Genomic DNA, 23,502 nt, shown 5'->3' with positions numbered 1-23,502 from the left:
GATTGACTCTAAGCCTTGCATTAATACACTTTAACATTCCACTATCATTTTGTGGCTGTAGTTATTCTCTTGGAATAGCCTGCATTCGTCCTCTTCCCAGATTTATCAAGGTAGTTTCCAAAGAGAGAAAAGTTATATTTTCATGCTCTCCTAGCTTCAGATCTCCCTTCTTACACATTATATAACCCTGTCTTCTGTCCTAAGTCTCCCTCCAATTTCTAGGCCCACAAGGGAGCAGTCTTTACATCAAAATCAGGTATTTGGGTCTACTTTAATCATTTGCCCAAGTATATTTCATTAAGCACTTACTATGTGCCAGACACTGTATTAGAAATTGAAGATACAAATAATGAAACATTCCGTATTATGGTTATCATCTGAAACCTAAGACTATAAACTTAAGGAGCAGAGCAATTGAACTCTCATCTTACAGTAGAGAACAGAGTCTAGCATGGAACTAGTCACTTAGTGAATTCTTTCTTAAGTTCAGAGGTTTAAGGGAGAAAAATATTTTGGATATTATGAAGTCCAAACGCCAAACTAAGCTTTCTTCCTCTATAAAATGGATTAATGTCCTGCTGAGGCCCACATGACTAATAAGTGTTTGGGAGAGGATTTGAACATAAGAGTTTCCTATTCCATGTTTAGCATCCTATCCCCTAAAAAAATGTTGCAGCCTAACAATGTTGCAGGGATCAGCTGGCAGCGATATTCAAATTGAATTAAAAGAGAAAACTGAGGGTCAGGGCAGTTAGTAAACAATTAAGTACTTACTGTATGCCAGGCACTGGGAATACATAAAAAGGCAAAAGACAATCCCTCTTCTCAAAAAGATTAATGGGGGAGACAACATATAAGCAACTGTTTACGAACAAGCTATATACAGGATAAGTTGTAGAAAATCAACAGTGAAGCACTAACATCAAGAAAGATCAATAAAAATGTCTTATAGAAGGCAGGACTTGAAGGAAGCCCAGAAGCTTTATAGTCAGGAAAATATTAAACTTAGACAGGTGACTGATGAGAGGGACAGAAGTGGAGCTGAATGTCTGGTTTCTGGTGATGTAGGAAAGTAATGAGTCAAACATGTTTGCAAAATTTCAAGTCTGAGTGACTTGGAGAATTGTAACAGTAATGCCAATTGTAAATTTTAGAGGAGGAACTAAATATGGAGGAAAGTAGTTTGTCTTTAGACAAGTGATTTTGGAGTGATTATGAAAGAAGATGCTATGTGGAAATGTATATTATTTGTTGGAATTGGAGAATGAATTCCCTCATCTCTCCACCTTTGTACTTCATATCACCTCAATATCATCCCTCATTTTTTCCTCTTTTGCTCCAATGCTATGAAAGTATTGACTCTTCTTGCAAACCATATTCCCTCTACTTGATTCCACAATTCTAACTCCTCCAACCTTTACTATAAGAATGCCCTTTCAGTCACTCCTTCACTGTCTCTTAATTTTCAATTCCTCCTTATTCCATAATTCCTTCTATATAACTTAGAAATAAATATCCTCACATTTCCCATACACACCAAAAGACTTCACCCAGCCCTACTATCCATCTAATTATCTATCATCTTCCTTTCACAGCCAAACTTCCAGGGGGGGGGAAAAGTTGTTTATTTTCATAGTCTCTCCTTTTTCACTCATTTGTCAGCACCATGCACCTTGGTTTCATACCTCATCATTTCAAGTGATTATCAGTAATCTTTAAATTGGCAAATCCTATTGCCTTTCCTCAGTCCCGATCTTTCTTGTCCTCTCTATAGTGATTGAGACTTTTGATACCCCCTCTGCCTTAATAATCTCTTCCCTTCTTCATGCCATCACTCTCACCTGTCTCTGTTCCTATTTACCTGGCTGTTCCTTAGTATATTTTGTTGGGCCACTATCTGTAGAGGGTCACAGGCAGTGGGGGAACTCTGGGTAAGATATAAGAACCTTCAGCCCAGAGGGAACCTGCTAACAATAGCTGGTTTGGCTCCCCATCTCCTCTAAGGGCTCTCAGCCTTCCTGAGCAGTCAAGGGGTGGTGACAACTGTATTGAGATTTGAAGCAGAGGGATACCAGGTAGCAAACTACGTACTATAGCAAGTTGTTTATGTGGTTGCACGTGCACAGTGTTGTTTTTGTTACATTATAAAAAGGGGAAAGCCCTTGAAATAAACGGACTCCATTTTTCCACCATCCTCATCACTTCTCCTCTATGAAGGTATATTTTGATGACCTCAGCGTGGGGGCTCTAGAAAGCAGGACACAACAACTATCCATGTCACACTTTTTCCCTATGGCTGTATATCTCAGCTTTGTCTTTAGTTCTCTTCCCTCCTGTCTCTGTACTCTAGGTCATCACATCAGCTTCTAGGGTTTCAGCTCTTATCTCTGCACATTGCTTCCAGATGGGTATATCTAGCCTCAGTCTCCTTGGAGCTCTAATCCTATGCCATCAGAGCCTTATCAGACATACTAAACTAACATATCTCAATCTAAAAGATTTCTAAAAGAAAACCCATTATCTTTTTTTGTTTGTTTATTTTTGAAGTCCTGTTCTTAGTTTGACTTTTTTTTTTCCCCTTTTAAGGGTGCCATAATTCTTATATTTGCCTTAGTTTATGACAAAAGTCATCCTCAACTCCTTCTCCCTTATTTCTCATATTAGGTCAGGTGCCAAGTTTTATAGATTCTCCCTCTACTATATCTCTCATCTGCCCTCTTCTTTCTGCTCATCCCTGGCTCACGTCCTCTTTGCCTTTTGTCTAGATTATTGCAGTAATGCCCAATTGGTCTCTCTGCCTTCATTTTCACCTATCCTATCTTCTAGCCACCAGATTGATAAGCCTGTGAGAGGTCTAATCACTTCACTTCCCTGCTTACAAAGCTTCAATGGCTCCTTCTTTATTTAAAAAATAAGCTCCTTGTCTGGCTTCCAAAACTCCATTACAATCTGACCTCAGCCTACTTGTCCAGACTTCTTATACTCTTGTTTCTCTTCACATATTCTGGATTCTAAGTAAACTGATTTTTATTTTTTTTTGTATATGTGTGTGACTATTTTACAAGCAAATACATTATTTCCTCGGTGTCTCTTATACCTGCAGTGCACTTCCTCATCACCTCTTATCTGAGTGCAAAACCAATCTCAAACACTTATAGGAAGAATTTGGTTCAAGTTAACAGTATGGCTGAGAAATGAAGATAAGACCCACAGCACTTAAGTTTACCTCTGAAAAGCAGAGGTAAGAAAGAATTATGTTGCAGGCATGAGATGAAGACCCAAAGATGGGTCTTGGTTTTTCAAATTCAGAGAACTACTAGTAATATTCCAACTTACCTGGAATATAGAGTGCTTGAAAAGAAATAATATAGTATGAAACTGGAAAAGTAATGCCTAATTGTGGAATACTTCAAATGCTAGACAAAAGTGTGTGCAGATATAGCATAAAAATGGTCAGAGTGCATTGTAGTAGATTGGGGGATAAACTCTCATCAATGAGAAGTATGTAGGGCCCTAGAGTCAGAGCTGGGCAGAGGGCAGAATGCCCAGAAGGACAGTCACATGATCAGCATGCTAATATTTATTAACAAAAAGAGCATAATTGGAAAGCTAATCCTAATCAACATTAAGCCAATTACATATGAGTAAAGGATTGTATCTTCCAATGTCTCATAATTTTGTCATATGAAATTTTAAATTTTAAGGTTGTGGTATCTTAATCTTTTTAAAATTTGAATTATTATTTTCATAGCTCATGGCCATTTATCTTCATTTAAATATTTGGTTTTTGACTATCCATTTATAAGAATGGAGTTATTGCTGTAAAAAAAATTTTTTTAAATCACAACCTAAATCTTGTTAGGATTTTCATTACCAGTTTAGTTTTCCTTCATAACAATCCAGATCATTATCAACCATTTTTTTAATGAACAGGCATATTTTGTGAATATCACAGAAAAGAGAATTAGACGCAGTTTTTGGTTTCCTAATACAAATAAAAATTATGTTATTTATTGTAGTCTAAGTGTGCAGTAATGCTATATCTAAGAAAAACAATACACATGCCTTCATTACAAAATAATTTATTGCTAAAAAAGCTAAAAAAATTAATCATTATGATCTTTTTGCATTTATAGAAGGTCTAGCCTCAATATCAATGGCTGCTGACTGATCAGAGTGGTAGTTGTTGAAGAATGAAGTTATTGTGTAAGAGAACAATGAAGATTGCCACATCGATTCACTACTCCTTCCATAAAAGGAAGATTTCTCTATAGCATGTGATACTGTTTGATAGAATTTTACCAACAGTAAAATTTATTTCAAAGTTGAAATCAATTTCTTCAAATCCTTCCACTCCTTTATAAGCTTTTATTCAATATCGTGTGTTTTAGAGAAAGGAAGGCCCAACATGAGGGGGAGAGATAGGAAAATGGCAATTCAGTAGAGTGGTTAGAACAGACACAACATTTTTCAATTAGGTTTGATGTCTTATATGATTCATGGTACACCAAAATAATCAATATCAAAGATCACCATACCAATTTAAATAACGAAAACATTTGAAACATTGCAAGAATTAACTAAATGTGATAGAGACACAATATGCACATAGGCTCTTAGGAAAATGGTACCAAAACCCTTGCTTGATGCAAGATTTTCAGACCTTCAATTTGTTTAAAACACACACATACACATGTATACACACACACATGTACTACAATTAAGTGTGTCTTTGCAAATGGAAAGAATTCAAGATTCTTTAAAAACTGTTACCTTAACACATGTAAAATGTATGGGATTGCCTGTCATCGGGGGGAGGGAGTAGAGGGAGGGGGGGGATAATTTGGAAAAATGAATACAAGGGATAATAATATTAAAAAATATATAATATAAAAAAAACTGTTACCTTTTCAACTTAATTCCTATAATTGGGTTATAATTCATTTGTAAAACCTCATACCACATAAGTGCAGCATTTAATTTGAAATGTACTACATCTTCTAATTCAACATATTTTTAATTAATTTTGCCCAGTATATTAGTTTATTAGATGGTATATTTCTATATATGGACATACTATTAGAAACAAAAAAAAAAAATTATGTTGCATCTGTATCCACTTTCACTACTTCAGTGAAATATGTGTGGTAAATTATATGCTCAGAAGATTTGAAATATTTAGTTATTTCCATATTTGTTATCCTGTAACAGGCATAATATAAGGGTTTGTGCGGCCTACTAAACACTTTGAGTGTTTTATTTATCATCTCAACATTTACATTGATCAAATTTTTTCAACTTAATGTAATGCCTTACCTTCATTAATGATTAATTTATCTTTTAATTAAAATTAGCATTTAATTGATTTTGAAGCATAGTTTATATTTTTTGATCAAAATTGGGGAATGGATCTTTTTTATATAAATTTGACTCAGCTCTCTATACATTTGAGAAATGAGGCCTGCATCAGAGAAATTTGCTTCAAAATGCTTTCCCCAATTACTATTGCTAACTGCATTTCCCCCCTTGTTAGTAGCAAAAGTGTTTTGCTACTGACCACTCCCTCTCCCTAATATGCTCTTTTCTATCACCCTTCTATTCTCCCTTCCCATATCCCTTTCTCTCTTGTTTTCCTGCAAGGTGAGATACATTGTTATACCCAATTGAATGCATTATTTCCTCTTTGAGCCAATTTTGATTAGAGTAAGGTTAACTCACTCTCCTTCCCTTCCTTCTCTTCTCTTCTCCAGTGTAAAAGCACTTTTTTTTTTTTTGGCCTCTTATGGGACATAATTTATAACATTCCAACTCTTCCTTTCCCCTTTTTCCAATACATTCCTCATTCATTCCTTAATTTTATTTTCTTTTTTAGATGTCATCCCTTCATATTCAATTTACACTTGTGTTCTCTGTATATATATATACACTACTTCTGATTACCACAATAATGAGAAAATTCTTATGAATTACAAGTATCATCCTCCCATATAGGAATGTAAACAGATAAACCTTATTAAATCCTATATGATATCATTTTCCTGATTACCTTCTTATGCTTCTCCTGAGTCCTATATTTGAAAATCATATTTTCTATTCAGCTTTTGGCTTTTCATCACAAATGATTGAAAGTTCTCTATTGAATTTCCACCTTTTCCCCAAAGAATTATACTCAGGTAGGTAGGTAGATGAGTCTTGTTTGTAATCCTAGTTCCATTGTTCTCCAAAATATCATATTCCACGCTCTCTGGTCCTTTAATATAGAAGCTGCTAAATCTTCTATTATCCTGGCTATGGCTCCACTGCACTTGAACTGGTTTTTTTGTTTGTTTGTTTGTTTTGTTTTTTGTTTTTTTGTTTTTGTTTTTGTTTTTTCTGGTTGCTTGCATTATTTAACCTTGACCGGAGAGTTCCAGAATTTGGCTATAATATCCCTGGGAGTTTTCATTTGGGATTCTTTTTTGGAAGGTAATTGGTAGATTCTTTAAATTTTCTGTTTTACCCTCTGAGTCTAGAATATCAGGGCAATTTTTCTTGATAATTTCTTGAAAGATAGCTAGGCTCTTTTTTTGATCATGGTTTTCATTTTCAGGTAGACCAATAATTTTTAAATTATTTCTCCTCTATGATTTTTTTCAACAATGAGGAGATCAGAACAGACAATTTTCAAATGAAAAAATTGAAACTATTTTTAGCCATATGAAAAGATGCTCCAAGTCATTATTAATCAGAGAAATGCAAAATAAGACAACTCTGAGATACCACTACACACCTGTCAGATTGGCTAGGATGGCAGGAAAAGATAATGCAGAATATTAGAGGGGATGTGGGAAAACTGGATACTGATACATTGTTGATGGAATTGTGAATACATCCAGCCATTCTGGAGAGCGATTTGGAACGATGCTCGAAGAGTTATCAAACTGTGCATACCCTTTGATCCAACAGCATTACTACTGCGCTTATATCCCAAAGAGATTTTAAAGAAGGGAAAGGGACCTGTATGTGCAAGAATGGTTGTGGTAGCCCTCTTTGTAGTGGCCAGAAACTGGAAATTGAATGGATGCCCATCAATCAGAGAATGGCTGAATAAATTGTGGCATATGAATGTTATGAAATATTATTGTTCTGTAAGAAATGACCAACAGGATGATTTCAGAAAGACCTGGAGAGATTTACTGATGCTGAGTAAAATGAGCAGAATCAAGATATCATTATACACTTCAACAACAATACTATATGATGATCAATTCTGATGGACGTGGCCCTCTTCAACAATGAGATGAACCAAATCCGTTCCATTTATTCAATAATGAACTGAGCGAGCTATGCCCAGTGAAAGAACTCTGGGAAATGGGTATGAACCACTACATAGAATTCCCAATCCCTCTATTTTTGTCTGCCTGCATTTTTGATTTCCTTCTCAGGATAATTTTGCATTATTTCAAAGTCCGACTCTTATTATGCAGCAAAATAACTGTATACATATATTGTATTTAACATATACCTTAACATATTTAACATGTATTGGTCTACCTGCCATCTAGGGAAGGGGGTGGAGGGAAGGAGGGGAAAAGTTGGAACAGAAGGCTTTGCAAGGGTCAATGCTGAAAAATTACCCATGCATATAGTTTGTAAATAAAAAGCTATAATAACAAAAATTCCAATAGACTTATTATGAAAAGAGCCATTTGCATCCAAAGAGAGGACTATGGGAACTGAATGTGGATTACAACATAGTATTTTCACCTTTTTGTTGCTTCCTTTTTTTTCTCATCTTTTTCCTTTTTTATCTGATTTTTCTTGTGCAGCATGATAAATGTGGAAATACATATAGAAGAATTGCAAAAAAAAACAAACAAAAATTATTTCTCCTGGATGTATTTTCCAGGTCAGTTGTTTTTTCAATGAGATATTTCACTTTTTTTTCATTTTCTTGGTTTTGTTTGATTGTTTCTTGATTTATCATAGTTATTAGCTTCCATTTACTTAATTCTAATTTTCAAAGAATTATTTTCCTCAGTGAGATTTTTGTATTTACTTTCCCATTTGGCCAATTTTGCTTTTTAAGTCATTCTTCCCTTCATTAGCTTTTTATATTTCCTTTTGCATCACTCTCAATTCTCTTCCTAATTTTTCTTTGCCAAGAAAGCTCCAAATAGAGAGACACAACTGAAAACAAGTCAGCAAAAATGGAAGACATTAACTGTGGGATCTGAATCTAGGGGAAGAGTTCATAACTTAACAAGAGATTAAAAAGCTTAATAGTAGGTTAAATGGACAATTTTGGTTGCAAAAAATTAAAATTATTTGAATAAAAAAAAGTTCTAAAATTAAATGAGAAGCAGGAAATTGAAAAAATCTTTACAGCAACTTTTTCTGATAAAGTTCTTACAAGTATTTAGGGAACTGATTCAAATATAAGAATAAGACACATTCCCTAATGGCCAACGGACATGAATAGATAGTTTTCAGAGGAAAAGAAAATGAAACTATCAATAGGTAAAAGAAAAAAATGCATACTTGCTTTGGTATCAGGAGGACCTGAGTTCAAATATGGCCTCAGATACTTTCCAGCTGTGTGGTCCTGGGCAAGTCACTTAAGCCTAATTGCCTTCCATTATCACCCCCCCCTCATGCTTTAAAAAAAAAAAAAAAAAAAGGCTCTACATCATTAATAATTAATGCTAATTAAAATAACTCTGAGGCACTACCTCATACCCATCAAATTGGCAAAGTTGACAAAATTAAAAAATAATAAATGAAAGCTAGAGAACTATGGGAAAGCAACTACACTGTTGGTGAGGCTATTAACCAATTGAACCATTCCATAAAGCAGTTTGAATCTGCTCCAAAAGCTAGTAGATCTTACATGTACTTTGATTCAGCAATATTGCTATTGAGTCTGCATCCCAAAAAGATAAAAGAAAAGGGCCTATATGTATAAAAATACACTAGAGTACAAATGTACAAAAAGGCCTTAGAGTCTTTTCCTGAGAACAAAAATTTGGAATTTTAGGAGTGTTCTTTAATTGTGTAATAACAGTTCAATTTATGGTTATCTTAACATGATAGAATACTATTATGCTGTAAGAAATGATGAAGGAGATGATTTCAGAGAAACTTGGAAAGACTTATATGAACTGATGCAAAGTGAAATCAAAACAAGAAGAACATGTTATAATACCAATGCTATAAAGACAGCAACTTTGAAAGACTGAGAAGCCACCATTCCAGAGGATTCATGTTAAAACATGGTAATCACCTTCAAATAGAGAGGAATGGACTGAGAGTGCAAATTCTGATTTTTTTTTTTTTGTATGACTTATGCCCCCAGCCATGAGTTTCATTAATCCTTTCCTGTAAATAGAATAAGTTATTAGGAATTTGTGAATTTTCTAATGGTTACATTCACACATTTTACATAACAATTCCTAAATTTTACTCTTGAATTTCTATATAAGCCTGTAATTATTTAAGTAATTTATTATTTGTTATTAAATTTTATAAGTAATTTTTATTTATTTACTATTAGTGATATACATATATGGAGAGAGCATGGTATAGTGAATAGAGAACTTGACTTGTACTCAAGGGTCAAAGCCTAAAACTTAATAGCCTCATGGGTTTGGAAGAATTCATGTAATTCTCTGAGACTCAGATTGCTGATGTGTAAAAAGATGGATAATTTCTATAGTACCAATCTCAAAAAGTTGTGATGAGGGCTAGATAATAATATGTGGGAAACACTTTGAAAATCATAACATGTTGTGGAAATATTTGCAGTTATTTTAACTTATTGATGAGATTCATGACATAATATGAATTTTCAATTATTTAACTTAATTTAAATTTTCACAACAAATGAAAAATTATTTGGAAATAGGAGTTCCCAGCAGTAACATCTTCTTTGGACCAAAAAGTCAAGCAAAAATTCAGTCTCTTTGCTGTGTCCTGACCTTTTGCCTCCATTACACTCAGATACTCTCTAATCTTTTTTAAAAAAAATTTCAGTAGTATTTCATTTTTCCAATTACATATAAGGATAATTTTTAACATTCATTTTTGTAAAATTGTGAGTTCTAAATTTTTTTTCTTCCTTTCCCTTTCTCCTCTCCAAAACAACCAGCAATTTAATGTAGGTTATACATAAATAATCATTTTAAACATTTCCATATTAGTCACATTGAGAAAGGAAAATCATATTATCTAGTTTTCAAGCTTGTTTCTCACTTTGCATGTATTTAAACAACTTTTATTATTGACTTTGGAATTTCCTTTCCTGATGTTCATTAATTTAATGAAGGTATGTTCAATTTGCAATTTTTGTGTGATGCTTCTTCTAGACTCTGAGGGATATTTTCACCATTTCTCTTACAGGAAGACTGTCACACTTTTATTTTCATCCTTCATTATCTACCCATTTTTCAGTCTTCTGCACATTTCTTGAGTAGTTTTTGTAATCTGAACTAAAACACTAAAAAAAAGAGCATTTCCATATTTGCAGCATAACATAAAAGAGCTTTCTATAGGAAACCATGAATTTCTATTTTGCACTGCTTGCATTTTTTTAAAGGATAAATTATACTTGTTACCTAGTTAATGAATTCCCTGTGCATCTGTACTGGTCTGTTAAAACAACTTACTTTTTTTTTTTTTTTTTTTTTTCCCTCCACACCAATTTTTTTTTTCTCTTTGTATCTTCAGAATTACATTCTTATGAGTTTCCCATCCTTCCTGGGCAGACTTCTACTATAGAATTTTAGTGTGTGATATCCAACTTAGAGTTGAAGAATGACTCTTTTTATCTTTTCTACAAGACTCATCCTTTCAAAATACAGTGACATCTTTTGTGAACATGAGCAATGAAGGGATTTGTTTTGCTTGATTATGCACGTCTGTAAATAGCTTTTGATTTTTCTCATTAGGGAAGTGGAAATAGAAAAAGGAGGTAGATTTTTTTTCATTAATTGTAAAAAAGAATTTTCACTTTAAAAATTCATTCAGGAGACCCTTCCTATTGTGTGAATTCTCTGAAGTTTTCTGAAGATTGAAAAGAAACCGCAAGTTTTCTCATATTAATTGCAGTCATACTTTCTGTTACGAATTCTTTGATACTTTATAATCTTAGAATGCTAAGAGAATACTTGATCATGTTTTACATTTATGGAATCTGTCTCTTATCAATTCTTTTTTATTTTTGTTAATTTAATTTTTTTTATTCTTAACCAACACCAAATAAGATGAGCATTTCTATATACAAAACAGAACAGAAAAAGAGGGTTGCACATTTAGCTGCAAATACTAAAGCTTCTTCAGTGTCAAAATCTTAACTATTTAGAAAGGCTTTCCTATGGTCTTATAGGGTCTTTTCTCAAATATGAATTTTCTAACTTAGCTCCTTGAGGGAAAAAGTTTTCACATTCTTAATAGAATCAGGATTTGGAATAGGAAAGAATCTTAGACTTATCTTCCTGAGTTCAAATCAGCCCTCCAACATTTATTACCTGTATGATCCTGTCTGGCTAAATCACTTAACCCTGTTTTCTTCAGTTTCTCATCTATAAAATGATCTGGAGAAGGAAATGGCAAACCACTCCAGCATCTTTGCCCAGAAAAACCCAAATGGGATCATAAAGAGTCAGACATGGCTGAAATGACTGAACCACAACAAATCTCATCAACTTTCTTGAGAGGAAAAGGAGATATTTAAAACTTAAATACGGTAGCCATGCCACAAGTAGTTTACCTCCTGTAATGAAGTATCTCCTATCATCTCGATGACAAGAGTTTCTTTCTTAAGATTCTCATTTAGTCTAGTGAGTCATAAACAATGATACAAAGGAAGGGAGAAACAGAACAGATTTTTGAACCTTTCCACAAATCAATATTTTATGACACAGGAAATACAATAGGGAGATATTCATAAAATAAGAAGACTATCCAGTGTAGCTCCCTTTCCTAGACACATTTTTCAGGCAGCCTTCATTATCTCCATTAGGTGATGGGATTCATTCGTCAAATGTGACATTGCATAAAATATAAAGCATCTTCTTCCTAGCAGAAGCTCAGTCTCATGGCTGACATACAGGCCTGTTTTGGAGTAAAATAACCACGGAACAATGCAGTTTTCGTGACAGCAAATTAGTAACCCACAGATAATAGAACTCCAGCACATTTCAAATGCTTGGCTTTGGAGGCCATTTGTGCATTAACTTTAAAGGGGGCTTTCTTGTACATTTCCTCCTTCTTTTTTTCCCTTCTTGGCAAAGTCCCATTAATTTTGTTGAAGGTTTTATTTTCTGCTGAAAATGCAGGAAATTTAGACAACTCTCTTGGAATTCTCCCAAAACTAATACAAACAAGATACATATGCTTCTCTTAAAGTACCTAAAAATAAATTATTCAAAATCATTTAACTATATAAATTCCCTCTAAAAAGGAAAAGGAAGTTTAGATATTGGGAACAGCAATTGTAAATGCTGTTAACAAGGTAAAATATTCCTGCAAGTGCCAACTTGTCTATTTGATATTAAATTACAGGTTGATAAAGAATATGTAGGGTTTGCATTGCCAACATGTAGAGAAGGGCCATTAGGAACATCTGAAAATGTGATCATTTTCTCTTGGGCATTTTTTTTGGCTACTAAAATAAGCTGAAAGGGAAAAGGGAAGTGAATTTCTTAAGAAGGCTATTTGATCTGGAATTCATTCATACTATGAAAGTTGTAAGAACTGAAAAGGGAATACTCTGAAGCATAAAGACATAATTCCTTGCGCAGTTTAACAAATCTAAACTATTTAATGAGTTGCTGCATTTTATTTGTCTAAATTATCTCTGGCAAGAACTAATTTTTACATGGGGTTTTCCTGGGAAACCAAAATCTTCTAGCACAAAAATTACTCCTCAGGAAGTTAACTCTTTTATGTACATTTTCAGACATTACAGTGACAATTGACCAAGGCTACTAAGTCATAAATGTAGCTATAGTCAGTCATTAAGGTCACTAATGTAGCTACACAAAGTGCCCACCTTACAGGAAGTAAACTAGTCAGCAAAAGTTCTGACTGCCCATTAAATGAATGCTAAAATAATGTTTAGCATTTAATTAATAACTGGCTCTTTGAATAATAGCATTGAATTAGCTGTTGTGTTTTTTAAATATAGAAATGCACCTTCATCTTTGTCAAGCAATCAACAAGCATTTTTTAAGGATCTGTTATATGTTAGTTATTATATTAGACACTGAGAATACAATAGTAGAAAGAATCCCTACTTTTAATGAGGTAACATTCTAATGAGAGATCAGTACTTATAAATAAAAATACAAACAGCAAAAATATAAAGTTATTAAATACAGAATAGTTAAGCACGAGGTAGTTTAGTAGGGAAAGCTGTATTAGAAGAAGAAAGGCACTTTAGAAGGTAAGGAAGGAATGCATTCCAGGCATGAGGAAAGAAAAGAATTTATATTTCATCCTAAAGGCAATAAAAATATCATTGGAACTGAATGAATAGGGAAAATCACATAATCAGATTTGCCCATTAAGAAAATTACTTTGACAATAGTGTATAAGGTGGACTGATGTCAAAAGGACCAATTAATGATGAGGGGAGTCTGAAACTGAAGGGGGGACCCCAAAACTCTGAAACTCCTTCAAGGAGAAAGTCTCCTTGAATTCTGGACTCTACAAAAGACCCCGACCAAGGGAAGCAGGATAAACAGCTTCATTCTGTTATCCTGAGAGATGGGCACCACCCCCATTGATAACACTCACTACTGATTAAGCTCCCAATTGAGGTGTAGATCAGCCCAGAGACACTCATTCAATTCCAAGATTTTCTATTCTGATTCCAGCTCAAACTGTTCCCAGCCCCCATCAAAAGCTGCTAGCCTAGGCTTCTATTATAAAATGAGCCAATTTGGGGTTCAGTCCTTGCAGAGGACCTAACATGCCATGCCATGCTATGCCAAGGAACCTCTCTCTCCCCTTGGAATAAGCTACAACCCTCTGCCCACTGAAATGATATTCTCTTTCAATGTTACCTCCTCTTTATATCTTTCTTACCTATTTCCCTAACAAGACTTTATACCTCTCTGTTGGGATTTCTTTGCTAGAAACTTTACATCTCTGTCAAGACCTTGCCAACAAGGAATCCAGTCTTTCTATTCATGCATAACAAAGGATGACTTCCCAATGCCAATAATTAACTTCTTTTACCAGTCTAGCTTTTCAGGTTCGTAAATTTCTTTATGAAGGATATCTGCCCCACCAGAAGGGGGTTCCCACAACTCCCTGCCCTGCTCCAAATCCTAGGGGAATCAAACTTCTTCATTTGGTTCCCTGAACCCCGAACCTGCACTAACCTCATCATTAGGAGGCTGTTGCAATCATGTAAGCAAGAAATGATGGAAGCTGAACTAAAGAGAGAATGATTTAAATGGAGAGAAGAGATTAGATGTAGAAGATGTTACAAAGGTAGAAAGAGATCTAATAGAAATGGATTCTATTCAACAATTAGTTATTAAGCATCTACTGTGTGCTGATTATTTGGAATGCTAAAAAAGGATAATCATTTCTCACTTCTAGGGATTTTACAAATGTATGGAAATTTGTACCTGAAATAATGTTTGAGTTGGAATTCTGGATAGATATGCTAAGTTCCAGCTACATAGATCGAGACTGAATTCTTTAGTATTCAAGATTTATATTTTTATTAAGCCAATAAATATAGACCTTTTTTTTTCTCTCAGCTTAGAGAAAACTTTTTGTTTCATTCTGTGAAATATATATATATATATATATATATTTCATAGCAGATAAATGTAGATAATAACTAGAAAATAATGAAATCTTACAGAAGAAAGGATGTTGTTGTGATGTGAGGGTATGTACCTGGTGATCTAAATTTACTTATCAAATACTCATCAATTAAAAATGTCATAGACTTATTATTACAGTTTTGCTATTTTTCAATTTTTAAGTTATTTTAAATTGTCTTTTTCCCCTAAATAGCTCTTCAAGAATAAGATAAAGAATTTGCTACTCAGTATTCAGTACAAAACTGATATTTTATAAAATGCCTTTAATAGTCTAACCACATCATTTTCAATGGTAAATAACACCACAGATCTGATAATTGCTTTTATATGGTTTTAAAAAAACTACATATAAAAAGTGACTAAGAAAAACATTTAGACTAGACCTCTAAAACTAAAGTTTGTCACAAGAATTGTTTATGAGATTGAATATTTAGATAAAACTTTTGCAATCCCTAAAAACATAGATGATATAATTCTTAAAGACCCATCAACTAAAATAATAAGTGCTAAGAGAAAGTAGAATATCTATGAGATTTATATTTATGCCAGAGAAATAAGAATCAGTATTTTGATTTAAAAGGATTATCTTTCAGGTCCTGCAAGAGGAAAAATCCTGTTGATGTCAACAATTTTTTTAAGAAAATTAAGGGTTTGTGTGTGTGTGTGTGTGTGTGTGTGTGTGTGTGTGTATTATATGTATACATATTCCTTAATTAATGGTGAAATCAGTTAAAATACCTCAGCAAATTTTCTTAAATGCTCACCAGTTGGAATTCTGAAGTTTATCATCTTGTTCATAACAATATATAATTTCCTTTATTTTTTAAAGTACTATAGATTACAAGATAGGGCAAAAATGTAGTTGAACATTAATTTTCACTGAAATTTAATGGTTTGAGGTTTCAGTTTTTTTCTTCTCTCCCTTTTTTCTTTCTTATCCTCTATCCATCTTTCTCCTCATTCCTCAACTTCCTCCCAACCTTCAGCAGCATAAGTTCTGATAATTTGTATTTTCTTAGACCATAATCTCATCAGGTCTCCTAAACTACCATGATGGACTAAGGGCACCCATTTGTGGCTTCTGCTTTACCAATTCATTAACCTAATATAGTATGCACAGGGCAGCCAGCCTATCATTTCTGAGACTTGAAGGAGCACTTAGTACTTTTCTGTCAATATTGGAATGAACATAAATAGCTAAGGTAGCATTCTTATCTTTTTCATTATTAATTGTGGTGTTCTTTGCCCAAGTATACAAGAGAATGACACAGATGTACTATATGACTTTTAATAACTCTCTTCCATGAGTGAGAGGGAATGCAAAAAAGAAGAGATTGTGGTTTTTTTTTTTTGTTTGTTTGGTTTTGTTTTTTGTTTTTGACTAGAAAACTTTGTCAAAAAAAAAAAAAGATATAGTTCTTCTAGCTAATCTAAAGGCTGTGGCTATCCTCCTCAATTAGCTTTAAAAACCTAAACAGAGGTAATAAAGTGATTTTAGCTCTGTACTATTATGACTTTTAATAACTCTCTTCCATGAGTGAGAGGGAATGCAAAAAAGAAGAGATTGTGGTTTTTTTGTTTTGTTTTGTTTTTTGTTTTTTACTGGAAAACTTTGTCAAAAAAAAAAAAAAAAAGATATAGGTCTTCTAGCTAATCTAAAGGCTGTGTCTATCCTCCTCAATTAGCTTTAAAAACCTAAACAGATTTTAGCTCTGAGGTGGGAAAACAACCTTATGGCATTTTAATACCAAACTGAATTAAAACTCCAGAATTATCCTGGGAACAGTCCAACTTCAATTTAAGGATTCAAAGTGAGTTAAAAGAGAGTTCCATCCACACTTAGGCATAAACCAGAAATGAATCAAACAAATTAATAACAGTTAAAGAATAGCAAGGAAGCTATTAACATGTTCTTCATTAATCTATATATAGGTCACATTTTTCCCTCAAATTTCTACTTACTAATACACTACATGTGTAACTTTTATGCTACTTATATTATTTAATTAATTAATTAATATTTAGATAGAGCATATTATTATTGACCATTACCATCTCAACTCCCACCCTCATTACCATAATCCCAAATCTCCACTAAAATGTAAGCTTTTTGAAGGGAAGGAATGTCTGTGTATCTGTATGCATCTGATAGCAACTATTCAATAATACTAAGTAAAAAATAAAAATTCCTTGAATAGTATTCTTTAAGGCTCCTATGTTTAATTTAGAATTAATGAAAATTAACTTTAAAAAATATAGTAATGGGGCAGCTAGGTGGTACAGTGGATAGAACACTGGCCCTGAAGTCAGGAGGATCCAAGTTCAAATCTGACCTCAGATACTAACCAACTTTCCTTCTTTATTCTTTTCCTTCCTTATCTCTTCCATCTATTAGCCATTACTGAACCTTCCCTCCAAGGACACAACCTCCCTAGCCATCCTTTTCACTGTTGACTGTACTTCCATTCATTACCTAGTCTTATTGGTCAAGATGGAGGAATCGAAACACTTCTGGCTCCCAGTTGTTACTTTCAGGTTCTTCCCTACCCCATGCTCCATCATTTAGTAACTTTTCACCTTTAGGCTACTCATATATTGTGACCCAGTCAGAATCCCAGTTGGGATTCCTTCTAAACGTCCATGCTTGCTTTCCTTCCTCAGTAAGTCTAGGATATGACTTAGTTTTTCTCTCCTCCCCAACACCTGCCCTCATACTCAAGGATTTTTCCTTTGACTAACCTGACCATTCCCTTCCTATACCTACTTACTTCCTGTGATCTACACTCCTCCCCCCAACTTTAGCCACACAAAAAATTGGTTTCACCTTTAACGAGTTCATAAATTCTAAAAGCCCTTTTTCTGACCATTATCTGTTGGCTTTTTATTGCTCCCCATCTTCCCTTACAAAACTTGACTGTGTCTGTACCACGATCTGATCTTTCCCAAGCTATCTTCCCTGCCCTAGCCACTCTCTCCTCTTGACCTGTTGGTGAACTGATTCAGCTCTCGCCTGTGTTCCTTTCTTGAATCCCTAGATCCTTTATTGTTTGTCTAATTATGCCCTGCCAATCCTTGGCCTTGGACCACCCCTACCATTTGCCATCTTTACTTCAACACAGATGCAGCTTAACGAATGTAGAGAAAAATCATACAACCATTCTGTCTGGATCCACTACCAATTTATGTTACACAATCTCAACTGAGCCCTCACTCTTGTTATATAATCCTTCTATATACCTAGCTTGTTAAATCACTATTTTATTCTCCACAATAGCCATTTTTTTCACCCTTCCCCAAAGCTTTTCTTCCCTCTCTCATGACTCTCCCTCCTTATTACTTCCAGAATTAAATACAAAATCCTCTGCTTGACATTCAGAGCCCTTCCCCCTCCTGTGTTTCCAGGCTTCTTACTTTTTCTTCCTTACTATATGCCCTTTTTTTTCAATGACATTAGCTTTCAGGCTGTTCCACAAACTAGATGGTTTCTCCTTCATCTATGGTCATTTTCTCATATTGTCTCCAATGCTTCTCCGTCTCCACCTCTTGGCTTTCTTCAAGTTCCAGCTAAGAGCCCATGTTCTACAGGAAGTCTTTTCCAAACCCTGTTAATTTTAGTGCCTACCTTTTTTAAAAGTATTTTTATTTATCATCTAAATAGCTTGTTTGTACATATTTGGTTTTTTTGTTTTGTTTTGTCTCTCTTATTAGATTGTGTCTTGAGGGCTGGGAGTGTCTTGTCTCTTTTTATATCCCCATTGCTTAGCAGAACTTGGCACTGAATCATTGCTTAATAAGTGTTGGTTATCACTTATGTTATTTCTATTATAATAATGTTGTATTTGGCCCTACTTGAGGTAGAGATTTAGTTAATTTAACTTGGGGGATGGGAGGAAGTGAGTTTATTATTATTTCATGTGAAAATGTCTTTCTCATTACCCATCAATGAGTATTAATTCCTTCTACAAAAAAGGAACTTAACTCCTTCAGAGTAATACAGAGCTTTTCTCTAGGAGGCAGAAGACCTGGGTCTTAGTCTAAGAACTCTGCCACTATTCAATTGCATGGTTTTAACTAGGTCATTTAACCTCTCTGGGACCCAGTTTTCAAACACACAAAATATGAGAAAAGATGGTCTGTATGTTTCCTCACAACTCTGTGACTTTTTATTATTTTTATGGCATCCGAAATTATTTCCACTTTGAGTTTAAGAATGAAACAAGTCTATTTTTTAAGCCAAAATTGACAACCCCAGTTATAAGTTTATTGAAAAAAGGACTTGAAATCACTAAATTCTTCTCCGAAATGGTCTTTCTACTGCTGTTACATATAAAAAGGTTATTCTCATTCTTTCGAACTCTTTATTTTAAAGACCACTTCAGTAATGGAAATATGTTTTAAAAGAGTACACATATTTAACCTATATCAGGGTGCTTGCTGTCTTGGGGAGAGGGGAAGAAAAGGAAAGAAGGGAAAAAATTTGGAACACAAAATCTAATAAGAGTGAATGTTGAAAGCTATCTTTATATATATTTGGAAAAAAAATATTAAGATTATTTCATTTAACTTGTAATATTTTCCTTTTGTTTTCAAAGGCACAGGACCTGAATGTGATTGAGGAAGTGATTCGAATGATGTTAGAGATCATCAATTCCTGCCTGACAAATTCTCTCCACCACAACCCAAACCTGGTATATGCGTTGCTTTACAAACGGGACCTCTTTGAACAGTTTCGAACTCACCCTTCATTTCAGGATATAATGCAAAACATAGACCTGGTAAGTATGAACAGAGCTTGCAATCATTTTACAAGAGGTTATTTTTAAAAGTGGAGACATGTTTAGACTACAAAGAAGGTTTGGGTTAGCAAACCTTGATCAGAACTATAGCAATGACATTGCATCCACTCTTTTCAATTCTAGGAAAACAAGAATTTCACCACAGTAGTGTTCTACCCTTTATTTGTGAAATGTCTTTTTTTATGTCCCTTTAGCTCACTCAGGTAGAATCAAGTAGAATCATGGTTTCCAGACGGTTTTTTCTTCCCTCTGCCTAAGAGGCTTGGCATCTGTCCTGTCTCTTACAAATTCACCCCTCTTTTTTTCTCCTTTTGATTTTTCCTATATATAAATTTCTTATTCTTCTATCTTATTTGACCCTGTCACATGTAAATTACTGTATTTATCTTACTCTACTCCATTGGTCCTCTTCCTTATAGCATTTTCTGATGCTTCTTATCTACACAGAAGAGTACCCAGTTCTCCCTTGGAAAGCACTGAGTTAGATAAAACAGAACTGTAATAAAGACTATAGAAAGAACATATTTTCCCCCAAAGGCTTCTATTAGATTTGCCACCATTGCACCTAGGGACCTGTGAACTGAATGTTTTATATTTAATGCTATTAAGTGAATCTTTTTACTGTTAGTCCATTAGGCATTAAACTGGGCCCTTGACCTGTAATAGTAAGAACACTGTGTGGTTACCAGACAGCAGATTTAATAAAATTAAAAAACAAATGAAATGAACCATTTTAAAAATGCATTAAACATGTAACAAACTTTACAACATAAACATTCATTGTCTACCAAAATCTCTGATCTATAGATTAATTTATTTACCTAGAAACATTGTTATCCTAAGAATATTCTTTGGATTTAAAAGTAATTTGAAACCCAGGGAAATTTTTCCCAGCTTTTGAACTTAGGTCCTCCTGATTTCAGGGCCAGTACTCTATCTATTGCAGAGATGGCCAACGCAGAAAACTAGTCTAGAAAGACAGGGGGGCTGATGGTGAAGCATTTTCAATGCGAAACAGTTTTTATTTTATCATAAAGCCAAAGAGAGCCACTGAAACTTTTTGAGCAGAGGACTGAGTTGTTAACTTGAATAGCCAGAAGGAATAATTGTGAATCAGCTAGCATTTATTGATGACTTTTCTGTGAGAGGCACTCTGCTAGGCACTAGAAATACAAATACAAAGTATGAAACAATCCCTGCTCATAAAGAGGTTTATATTCTAACAGGACTGACAAGAAGTACATAAACTAGTATGTAGAGAATACATATAAAGTAGTTAGATTAAGGTAGTTTGGGAGAAAAGGCTCAAACAGCTGAAGGAATCAAGAAAGGTTTCACATAGAAGGTTGTGCTTGAGGTCCTAGTGCCATTAACAGAAATTGGAAAGTTAGGAAGAGAGATGAATTTGGGAGAAAAAAACTGAATTCTGTTTTCAACTTGCTGGGTTTGAGATTCCAAAAGGACAGCCAATTAAAAAATATACATAGGTATTGAGCTTCTGGTGATGTGGACCTGGGGTTCTTGAGATATCTATTTAAGAATTCTTAGGGAGGGAAAGAATATGGATCTCAAAATTAGAAAAAAAAATGTTAAGAATTATTTTTACATGTAATTCAGGAAAAAATAGAATAGAAAAAAGGAGGGAGAGAATGTGGAATTAAAAGTAAATAAAATAAATGCGAAAAATTAAAAAAAAATTTTTAAAAACAACAGTCCAATCCAGAATAACATATAAGAATCAGCCCTGGACTTCCGGCCAAAATGGCAGAGAGGAGGCACACATCTGCTTAAGTTTCCGCGTTTTCTCTCAGAATTTATTTCATGAAAAGTCTCAGAATTAGTGCTTGACCAGAAAAAAATACCCACAAATAAATACCAACAGAAGATATCCTTGAAATTTACTAGAAAAGGTCTGTTTTTGCTTGGGGGCAGGGACGACCAGATCTGGCACAGCTAAGGGCAAGCAGTGAGAGCTTGGCAGACAGCTCACACTGCACAGACCAGAGGGGGGAGGGGTGCAATCTCTGCCATTTCTTTGGAAAGACCTTTACCATAGTATGGATATTCTGTCTTGGCAGCAAGCCAGAATCAGCAGAGAAGGTGTAAACACAGGAGGTGAAGACTATAACCCCGAAAAGCTAGTGTCTCTGGGGATCTGGCCACCCCCCTCCCAGAGTGACTCAGTGTGTTCTTAGAGCCTCAGAGTCTCAGAGCACAGATGCAGTGTGGCCATTGCTGTCCTGCTAGTGCCTCGCTGCTGCCCCTCCAACACTCCCAGTCTGTAGAGGAAGCCCAGTAACACCATCCAACCCTCCACCAAAAGCAGACTGCGTTTTTCTTGTTAATTTGTTTTCTTTGATTCTTACCTAACAAAATGAGCAAAATATTTAAAAGGACTCTAATCATTGATAGCTTCTATATGGATAGAGAGCAGACTTTAAACCCTGAGGAGACTAAAAACAGATTGTCTCCAGAGGAATCCCCAAAGCGGGATATGATCTGCTCCTCAGTACATAAAACAGTCATAGAAGAAATCAAAAAGGCTCTCACGAGAGAGCTAGAAGCAAAATGGGAAAAGGAAAGGGAAACTTGGCAAGAGAGTCTGGATAAGTCATCCCACTCATTTAAAGATAGAGTGGATAAAGAAATCAAATACTTGAAAAACAAAATTATTGAGTTGGAAAAAGGAAATAGCTCTCTAAAAAAATAAAATTGGCGAAATGGAAAAAATTCCATAGAACAAAACAACTCACGTAAAACTCAATTGGACAATTAGAAAAAGATATAAAAAAGTGAGTGAAGAAAGTACTTCATTGAAAATCAGAATCGAACAAATAGAATTGAATGACTCGAGGAGACACCAAGCAAAACCAAAAAAATGAAACAATGAAAGAAAACATCAAATACCTTCTTGGGAAGACAACAGAACTGGAAAATAGATCCAGGAGAGACCATCTGAAAATAATTGGACTCCCTGAAAAATATGATGAAAAAAAGAGCCTGGACACTATTTTCCAGGAAATTATCAAAGAGAGTTGCCCAGATGTTTTAGAAACAGAGGGTAAAATAGACATTGAAAGAATTTATCAATCACCTATGGAAAGGGACCCTAAAATCAAAACCCCAAGAAATATAGTGGCCAAATTCCAGACGAAGGAAAAAATACTGCAAGCTGCTAGGGAAAAAAAAAAAAAAAAACAATTCAGGTATGGAGGAGGCACAATAAAGATAACCCAGGATCTAGCAGCGTCCACATTAAAGGATCAAAGAGCCTGGAGTATGATATTCCGAAAGGCTAAGGAACTTAGTATGCAGCCAAGAATAATTTACTCAGCAAAAATGAGCATCTTTTTCCAGGGAAGAAGATGGATATTCAACAAAATAAATGAATTCCATCTATTCTTGATGAAAAAACCAAATCTAAACAAAAAGTTTGCTCTCCAAATATAGAACTCAAAAGATTGTTAAAAAGATAAAAAGAAATCTTGAGAACTATATTTCTGCCATAAAGATATATAAAGAATCCCATGCATAATTTGTACTAGAAACTAGAGGTGAAAAGGAAATTGTACCAGAAAAAGGGTCAAGTGGTGGTACTACATATATAACAAAGAGGCAAAAGTAACCTATCATATCTGAGAGAAAGAATGGAGGAGGATGAATGTAGTGTGTATCATATTCTCATTAGAATTGGCTTAAAGAGAAAAATATAGACATATTTGGTTTATGGTGAAACGCTTTCCACTTCATTGAAAAGTGGGAGGAGAAAAGTGAAAAGGGAAGAAGTAAGCTAAGTGAAAGGGAATACAGAAATTGTGAGGAAAGAGGGTAAAATGGGGAGGGGGGACTCTAAGGTGGAGGAGAGATACTAAAAAGGGAGGGCT

General features: G+C 34.5%; 1 protein-coding gene across 2 annotated transcripts in view; it reads left to right on the top strand.

Moving 5' to 3' along the window:
• DYM (dymeclin) overlaps nucleotides 1-23,502 on the top strand; it is a 540,520-nt gene that overhangs the window by 422,169 nt on the left and 94,849 nt on the right. For both annotated transcript variants that reach the window (XM_074279349.1, XM_074279350.1), the window contains one exon: nucleotides 19,415-19,597. In XM_074279349.1, coding sequence (XP_074135450.1) covers nucleotides 19,415-19,597 — 183 coding nt within the window. The remainder of the gene's footprint in view (nucleotides 1-19,414; nucleotides 19,598-23,502) is intronic.

Source organism: Sminthopsis crassicaudata, chromosome 1, assembly GCF_048593235.1.
Source record: "Sminthopsis crassicaudata isolate SCR6 chromosome 1, ASM4859323v1, whole genome shotgun sequence".
NCBI lineage: Eukaryota > Metazoa > Chordata > Mammalia > Dasyuromorphia > Dasyuridae > Sminthopsis > Sminthopsis crassicaudata.
Note: the sequence above shows the minus strand (reverse complement) of the source record. Positions and strands in the feature narration are given on the sequence as shown.